We start from the raw sequence: 9,186 nt of genomic DNA, 5'->3' as shown, positions 1-9,186 counted from the left end.
GCTGAAGAACTGCTGCTTCCAGATCTCATGCTAGCAACGGCTACCAAAATGATTCAAGCTGCAGGGCCCAAGGGAAACAGACTCCCACCTGACTGCTCCAGGACACACACAGATGTTTCACCACGGCTTTACTACAGCAAGATCTGCATAAGGGTTTGCATTATCAAAAACATGCCAAACAAGAAGTAATATTAAAAATTCCAGAGAAATAAATACCCCTTGCCCACAGCTTGTTAATTAGAGCTATAAACTCTGCAGATAATTTAAGTGCTTAACACAGGTCAGTGTTAAAATTTAGTCACACACTTTGCTGAATTCAGGCTGTATATTCCACTAATGGCCCTTAATAACACACCACTGCTTAATAACTTGCCACCTGCCATGGGAAAAAGAAAGTTCCAAAGCACCGTTGTGGTTTAACCCCAGCCAGCAACTCAGCCCCATGCAGCTGCTTGCTCACTCCCCCCCGCAGTGGGATGGGGGAGAGAATCGGAAGGTTAAAATTGAGAAAACTCATGGATTGAGATAAAGACAGTTTGATAGGGAAAGCAAAGGCTGTGCATGCAAGCCAAGCAAACCAAGGAATTAATTCCCTGCTTCCCATGGGCCGGCAGGTGCTCAGCCTGGGCTCCATCACGCATAATGGTGACTTGGGAAGACAAACGCCATCGCTCCGAACACCCCCCTCTTCCATCTTCTTCCCCCAGCTTTATATGCTGAGCATGATGTCATATGGTGTGGAATAGCCCTTGGGTCAGTTGGGGTCAGCTGTCCTGGCTGTGTCCCCTCCCAGCTTCTTGTGCCCACCAGCCTCCTCACTGGTGGGGTGGGGTGAGAGGCAGAAAAGGCTTTGACTTTGTGTAAGCCCTGCTCAGCAGTAACAAAAACATCCCTGTGTTATCAACACTGTTTGCAGCACAAATCCAAAACACAGCCCCATACTAGCTACTATGAAGAAAAATAACTCTACCCCAGTCAAAACCAGCACAAGGACGTAAGGCCAACGCCACTGTTAGGAGGGTAAGTGGAAGAAAAGACCAGAGTAATGTAATCTCCTCCAGAGCTGTTACAGGAGCAATCTGCAAATAGCCATGAATCCTTGTCCAAATGCAATGGGATCAGGAAGCCTGAAGAGGCCATTGGGGGCCAGTAGATGGTCAGGGTAGAGGAGGAGTGCTTAAAGAAGATAAGCCATAGCAGAAAACCTAAATAAATATTTTGTGTGTGTTTTCATTATGGGGAAGTTCCCACAAGATGGAGAAAGGGATGTGCTGGATGATCGGTCTCAAACTGAAGTGTAAGTAAAAGATGTTGTAGGGCAGATCCTCAAAACAAGGTGTAACAAACCAGGACTGGATGGTATCCATGCTGGAACTCTGGAGGAACTTGAGATGGATGAACAATGGGAGCCACTGGCTGAAATCTGCCTCAGGACCACAGCACAGAAACCTGGCAGGTACAGTGCCAAGTGGAGAGGTGCCAGGCAGTATCCTGAGAGCTGCTGAACATTAAGTCTGCTGTCCATATTGGATAAAGAGGTAGAGACCAGCCTGAAAACCAGAAGGGTGGGGACATGACTAAACACAGTACACCAGTGAAAAGTAAAGAGGAATCATAACACAAACCTACTGGCATTCCCTGAAGGAGTTCATGATGAGTGCCCTTCCTGACTACTGTCCATCTTGTTCCCGGAAAGCATTCCTCACTCTTAAACAAACTAGGCTGCCATGGGATACAAGGAAAGGACGCATGCAGTAAATGACTAACTGCAAGATAGGAAATAAAGAATAAACTATTGGGTTTTACAAGTGAACGGACACTGTCAATGGGGTCACACAGGAATCTGTCCTGGGGCCAGTGCTATTCGACATATTCATCGATGATGTGGGAAAGTGAATGAATAATGAAGGGATAACGTTTTTTTGTTGATAAAAAGCTATATAGAGAGAGGAAGTTAAAGTCCAGCTGTGAAGAATCCAGAAGGACCTCATGGAACTGAGTGATACAGTGTCAGATGAATTCAACATAGATAAATACAAAGTGACGTGGGGAAAAATCAGGTTTCTGGACACAGCTCTGAGCTTTGAGTTGACTATTAGGATTCATGAATGATATCTTGGGGTTACTGCAAGTGAAAATGTTGGCCCAGTAAGATCTGAAAACAAACAGAATGAGGAAAGAAATAGAGAACAGAAAAATAGAAGTGGTTTTATGCCACTGAGTAAGTCCAATGGAAGCCCACTTCTTCAATATCACGGTGGGCTTCCTACCTTCATCTTACAAACAGTATGGCAGGATTAGAAGAGACAAGGAGAAGACCAGCAAAGATACAGCTTCTGTGTTATAAACAGCTAAATACACAAGGCATCTCAGTCTGCAGGACATAACTGGGGATATGAAAGAAGTCTGTACATCTGAGAGTGGCATGGAGGTGTGTAAGAAGTAATTTCTCATGATCTTTTCCAATTTAAAAACAAGGAGAAACAAACAAACAAACAAAACCTAGTTCAAAGCAAAGAGAAGAATGTTTTTAAGCTGCTAAACTGTTTGCCGTGACAAAGTCATGGGACATACTTATTGAGAGCTACTAAATACAAAATCTTGTGTCATCAAGACATCTCCAAAACACAAATCATGGGAGACCGGGTTAGTATTCTGGGGAAGTACCAGCCTTGCCCCACTATAGTCCTCTTTCCTACATACCTGCATCACCCACTCTTCATAGCAGGTTACTAGGCGAGAACTAGCTTTTACCTGACACGAAAAGCCAGTTATATTCTTATGTTATCTGAAAAAAAAATCTCCCAACAGTAATGTGGGAACAGTGCTAGTTCTGACAAACAATCTCTGCTTTCCTAGAGGACTGTGTGGTTTAAATGGCTGTCCCAGTAATACTGTAATAGTCCCTCTCGCCCTGCTGAGAGGGACTTGGGGGTGCTGGTGGATGAAAAGCTGGACATGAGCCGGCAATGTGCGCTGGCAGCCCAGAAGGCCAAGTGTACCCTGGGCTGCATCAGGAGAAGCGTGGCCAGCAGGTCGAGGGAGGTGATTCTGCCCCTCTACTCTGCTCTGGTGAGACCTCACCTAGAGTACTGCATCCAGCTCTGGAGCCCTCAGCACAAGAAGGACATGGAAGTGTTGGAGCGGGTCCAGAGGAGGGCCACAAAAATGATTTGAGGGCTGGAGCACCTCTCCTATGAGGACAGGCTGAGAGAGTTGGGGTTGTTCAGTCTGGAGAAGAGAAGGCTGCGGGGAGACCTGATTGAGGCCTTTCAGTACCTAAAGGGGGCCTATAGGAAAGATGGGGAAAATCTTTTTAGTAGGGCCAGCTGTGACAGGATAAGGGGTAATGGTTTTAAACTAAACCAGGGTAGGTTTAGACTGGATATAAGGAAGAAGTTCTTTACAATGAGGGTGGTGAAACACTGGAACAGGTTGCCCAGGGAGGTAGTGGAGGCCCCATCCCTGGAAACGTTCAACGCCAGGTTGGACGGGGCTCTGAGCAACCTGATCTAGTTAGCGGTGTCCCTGCTCACTGCAGGGGAGTTGGACTAGATGACCTCTAGGGGTCCCTTCCAACCCAAAACATTCTATGATTCTACGATTCTATGAAGAAAATTCATTAAAAAGTGTGAGGGAGACAAAACATTAATTTCCAGGGCAAGGTTATAGGAAGGCAAAACCCTGACAGCAGAAAGTCCTTGCAATCCTCCCTGGATATTCCCATGGCTATTACAGCTGCAGTTGCTCTGAGGGATCTGCTCTAGAAAAGTGAATTTTGGTGGTACTGAGAATGGAGCTGAACCAACACTACAGGAGCAATGCAGGAGCAAAAGCAGGAGCCATTTTAGGTGTTAAAGATTGATGTAAATTAAGAGCCAGAGGCAGACCTTTGTAAGGTAAAATTGGTTTAATTGTCTTTAAAATACAAAGAAATTAGGTGGTTATTCCAAGTTCAATGAACACCATGAATGCCCCAGAGACATGTTGCACCTATGTGCAAACCCAAATCAGCTGAGATGGTGGGAAGAACAGAGAAAGCCAACTGGCATAATTTTGTCTGCACACCTTAGAGTTTATTTAGAATTCGGGGCTGCGTGTTTTTGCTCTGTTTGGAGAAACTAAGACTACACTGCACTGTGCAGACACACTCAAGTGTATCAGCAAGATACATCACTGTGATGGTTAAAATATGCTATCAAAATTTGGAAATAACCTGGAATAAAATCACCAAAATGAGTCAAAATGGGTGAGTAAAAGTTTTGACAGGTAGAAAGCCCACAGAGCAATTATCTACTTTGTCTATGTGCCACTAAAAATAGTCATCATGTCTGCAGTGGAAAACAGAGTGATCGTGCACAAATCCACTTAGAAATTTACTGCTCTGTTGCCTTCTAAAAGGATGAGTAATACTTTATTGCTCTTAGTTAGTTTTCCAAGTACCCCTATAACAAAGCCTTGAAGAGCTGGTGTTATATTCACAGAGCTTCCTTCTTGCCTTCTCCCTGCCATGCTGAACAATATTCCACCTTTGATCAGTGGGTCTTCTCTTTACTTCAAAGAGCCACATAACCCCGTTTAAACCCTTTGTCAGCCACAGAACATTGCACAAGTTGCATTCAAACTCTGATTCTGGCGAGCTTTCTACATCCATTATCCTTACAGAGTTGAGTAACATTTGTATTGCAGCTATTGATGACATTACAAAGCATCTAGATTTTTTTGTCAGGGAGCTGAATCCAGGCATTCCCCATTCTTCATTCTTCAGTTCACTGTCAAGAGAAGTTTACGGTGAAATTAAAGGCATGTATTCTCACCATCAACTCTAACGATGCAGCCCCACTGATGGGACAGATCCAGCACTCTTGGTTGTCCCTGATTCACCTGACATGATGGGTTGTAGCTCAAGAGCTGCATCCCAGCCTCAGTCCTGCCTTTGATATCAAGCAGAAGTGCACTTGCAGCATCTTGCAAGGGTATTACAATACCTCACTGAGGAAGACGAAAGGCTGGTAAAAAATGGTACAAATGGGACTCTGCCTTTACTGAAAGAGTGGAGAAGATTGATTCCTTACTTAAGAAATACATTTATTTCTTACTTGAATCCACTCCTGTAAAACGGCCTGAGCCACCACGCTCACCAGCCCAAAGTTATTTGTAGCTTCAATGGCTGTGGTAAACATGCATTAAGTTACAGCCAGACACTTTCAGGTGAAGCAACATTTCCATGATGGCAAACTTAATGTGGGCTCAGACGCTGCAAAAATAATTTAAAAAATCATCTATTGCTGACAATAAACTTCTGTGTGTCATACTATTCAGAAATCCTGGGGTTATAGGAGATAAACACAACACCTCTTCTTGTTCAGATAAGATTATGCTTGGAAGACTTTGTTTTAATAATGTTTTAGGTCCAAGAAAAATGAGGGACACTGGAAGATACCATGAGAATACCCTGCTTCAAAAGATACTCTACAAGGACCCCCCCATCTCTCCTTAGCAATCTGCTTCCCTCATCCCAAGCTTAGCAGGGATAGTTAGTATCATCTGTTAAGTCCTTCTCCTTCTCTAACATCAGCTGTATATGTGTGTTTTGAAATAAAGAATTGCAAATCTATTTGCACAGCACAGGTAAACCTGGATTAAGTCTTTCACATTTTTGTATTTGTTAAAGAAAATGTGCAATAGCAGCGAGAAACAGAAGAGGGAGCCTTTAATCACAGTATCAGCTCTGCAGTTTTTCAGAAAATTAAACAAAACATATGTCCAATTCTTTCCCCAGCTGATGAACAGAGTCCTCAGCCAGCTCCTGAATACCACCAATCTCACTGGGCTTGGGCAGACAGCTTGGCTGGTGCATGACACGTACCTCTGCCCCTTGGCTGAGAAGGCTGGCTCCATGCATCGTGCTCTGTGCCCTTTATCTGCTGAGATGGTACTATTTCCTGGTACTGCAAGTCTCCTGAAGCTAGGAGGTTAATATGCAAAGATGAGGATGTGAAGTCAAGGTGGACGCTCCGCTCCATGGAAACACCAAAAGCCAAGGAGATGCTTGCATCTCTGATTTCGATGCAGCAGTTTTGGCTCCTCATGTGCCTGGTGGAGAAGTGGATGCTCTGGGAGGAGCTGACTAGGTTTGACATGCTGAACTAGCCTCTGCAGATGTCTACCTAACCATATAGGATGCTTAGATACCAAAGCAGAGATATGTGTTTTCACTCCTCTCCCAAGTGCAAACTAACTGTGGGAAGCTTGCTCTACTTTGAAGAGGGGATGAACTGCCCAGCACAAAGGCACCGTGAGCTAAGGGAAACCGTGTATTAGCTGCCATAGGATACGTGCCACATGCACACTACAGTGACCCCACTAAGTGGACAAGCCCTCCGAATGGTCCTCAGGCCACAGTGTCCTGTGGAGCTCTTGTTCTTCCTTGTTACATCTGACAGGCCTGGTTCAGCATCTTTCGGTGCTTGTGAACAGCAGTGACTTCAGGGTTGGTATTTGTACCAAATGTTGTTTAAACTTAAACCACACATGGAAGACAAAGTGACCTTGAAACAACAGGGCTAATGACATCTCTCTTATCTAAAGCCTCTCTATCTTGATTTGAGGTGTAGGCAATGGAAGCCGCGACCTTAGCAGCAGAGTCAGGCACTGCCATTTCCCCACTTCTAGCAGAGGTATCTCCACTCCATGCTGTCCCGTGTCCTAGAACCAGGACTTTCCCTATCCACCTGCCCATGCCCTGCCCTAACACAGTTACAAAGTGAAGGTAGCTGAGGGAGGACTCTCTCTCTGTCTCCCCGCTCTGTCCTGCCATATCCCCTTCTCCAACACCTTCTTGCCTCCTGCTGCAGAATTTAACTCTGCAGAGCTCACCCTGGGCTGAGTTTTGTTGAGGTTGGAGCCAGCTCTACATCCTTTGAGAGCAAACCCGAACAAAGCCATCTGCACTCTTCAGAGACATCAGACCGAACAGCCCCCTCATGAATAGTTTATCAGCCATCACCTTTAGAGCTCCTTTGTGCTCTCCATCACTGGCCCTGCTAACCAAAAACTCACGCTGGCAGACTCTGGGCGTTGAGTGAGGCTCCTTGGTCTTGGCTACTCATCCAGGGTCTGGCAGTGACTCAGATATTTACCAAAGATTCTTACTGCCTACTATTGTAATATTCATGACTCTACCACACGTAGTGACCCGGAAAGCTTCCAGGCAACCAGCCTAACACACACAACACAGACTTCATAAATTATGACAGAGCAGTCCCATATTTTCCTTTTAGCAATGCATTTAACCATCAAATCACTCTTCACAGCAATGGCACCCTCCACACCAGCTCACAAATAGCATCACCACAATACAGCCACCTCCAGCATTTCCAGTTGTACTCCTTAAGTCAAAGGAGAGACCCTAGTGATTTTGACCCGAAAGCAGGCAACTTCATTTGAATGTGACACAGCACCATTTGCCTCCAACATGTCCTGAATTGGTACTAAGGGCTCGCCCTCGATATTTTTACACTGTACACCATGTCACTCAGTTCATCTGCTCACAGAAAGCCAGATGGGTTTGCCTGGCTGGGATTTGAAGATGAAATGTCAAGGGGTCAAGATGTGTCAGACTGCAAGTATGCACTAGTCCTGAGTCACGGCCAGCTAAATCCAGCAAGCACCAGAGCATGGTGTTCCCTCTCCAGTCAACACTGCTGTTGTGACTCATTGAGTGCTTCTTGTGTTTTCTTCATACACCCCTGGCTTTTGTAAATGCATGACATGGGAGTCTCTTCGGGACTTTCAGGAAACTCCCTCTACCCATTGCATCTTATTTTTTTAGCTTATGTTCTACAAGTTAATAATTCCCTTCATTTCCTCTTATTCAGTGTGTCAGCCTCTCCAAAACAGCAGCATATCCCTTGTTTTCCCATGTTAAATTACTCCATTTTCCAAAGTGCTCAGAAATACAGACACAGGCCCCATGCAAACAAGCGCTACCTCCCTGCATCCCACAATCCACAGGTTTATATGACAAGGCAGTCCCCATCACAGACATTCAGCTGGTGGAAACATGAATGCAGCTGCTAAACCACAGCACCAGGAGGATGTACTGTCCTGAATTCAGACTCAACATGGAAAAAGCATGAATGCTAATGGCTCTCCCCACTGCATCACATCTGTGCATTGCTTTCTTCCAGCATCTGAGACCTGGCAAGCTCTATAATGGCAGGGGGGGAATCAAGTAAAATGCCCTAAGGTTTCAATCTCAAACATGCTGTACGCTCAAATCCCAGCAGTTTGCTTCTTGAAGGTGAGGCACAAAGATGGACTACAGCTGCTGAATCAAATGTAGCTTTTAACTGCACTAGACAGACATCCACTCATGTGCCAGCTCATGCTTGTTCTCAGCCAGAGTACTTGTCACTTGATGAATGCAAGGATTGGCACACAAGGTTTGGCAATTGAAAACCCGCCAACCTTAAGAATTACTACATGTGGATTTTTAGAACTGCCATAAACTGCAGACAACGTATCCCTCTTGTTCACTGTTTCCAGAGAGCTCACTAATGCTCATTACTGCATATTATTAACACCTTCAAAATACACAAAGGAACAAGGCTTAGTCTATGTGATGAGTGTGCTACCAGCAGACTTCACTGGTAAAGCACTCCAAATGCAGACACAACTTTAGCAGCAGGACTGTGCTTTACAACCAGTGTAATAATCCCATGGAGACCAGATGGAGCAAATTTTACCAGCAAAGGTGCAGTCTCTGGATTACAGCCACATCAGGGCTCTTGCTGACATGGCTCTGGCGATCAGAGATTGCACCAGTTCTCTCACGTGGGTGCTCTACGCTTCCTGTGGGTGCTCTACACTGTAGTAAAACGCAATACCTGGCTGAGCATTAAGCCGACACAGGCAGCATAGAGCATTCAACAGCTGGCAGCGTATGTGACAAGGGAAGCAGGGTACGCAGAGAGATGGCAGTGGACACATTTTAATTATCTTTGCATTTGGGAATGCAGCCTCCATATTGAAGCATAGGCACTGGAGCTTGGCTTTGATAGAATTTCGTATCTCAGTTATGGCAGAGAATCCCAGGCAGACCTTGGTAGCCTTGAGCTGGCTCTGTTCTGGTGTTTGCACCACATGACCAATCCCAGGTGGTCGGTACAAACAGACAGATCT

The 9,186-nt window shown here is 45.3% G+C and overlaps 1 protein-coding gene across 1 annotated transcript in view; it reads right to left on the bottom strand.

Annotated features, from left to right (window-relative positions):
- S100Z (S100 calcium binding protein Z) overlaps positions 1 to 6,092 on the bottom strand; it is a 16,573-nt gene extending 10,481 nt beyond the window's left edge. The window contains exons 1-2 of the mRNA XM_009637242.2: positions 5,870 to 6,092; positions 5,100 to 5,170 (exon numbers count right to left, since the gene is read on the bottom strand). Of these exons, the coding sequence (XP_009635537.2) occupies positions 5,100 to 5,170; positions 5,870 to 6,092 (294 nt within the window). The remainder of the gene's footprint in view (positions 1 to 5,099; positions 5,171 to 5,869) is intronic.
- Between the last annotated feature and the right edge of the window lie 3,094 nt (positions 6,093 to 9,186).

This window comes from Egretta garzetta, unplaced genomic scaffold (assembly GCF_000687185.1).
Source record: "Egretta garzetta isolate BGI_Z169 unplaced genomic scaffold, ASM68718v1 scaffold424, whole genome shotgun sequence".
In the NCBI taxonomy this organism is placed as follows: domain Eukaryota; kingdom Metazoa; phylum Chordata; class Aves; order Pelecaniformes; family Ardeidae; genus Egretta; species Egretta garzetta.
Note: the sequence above shows the minus strand (reverse complement) of the source record. Positions and strands in the feature narration are given on the sequence as shown.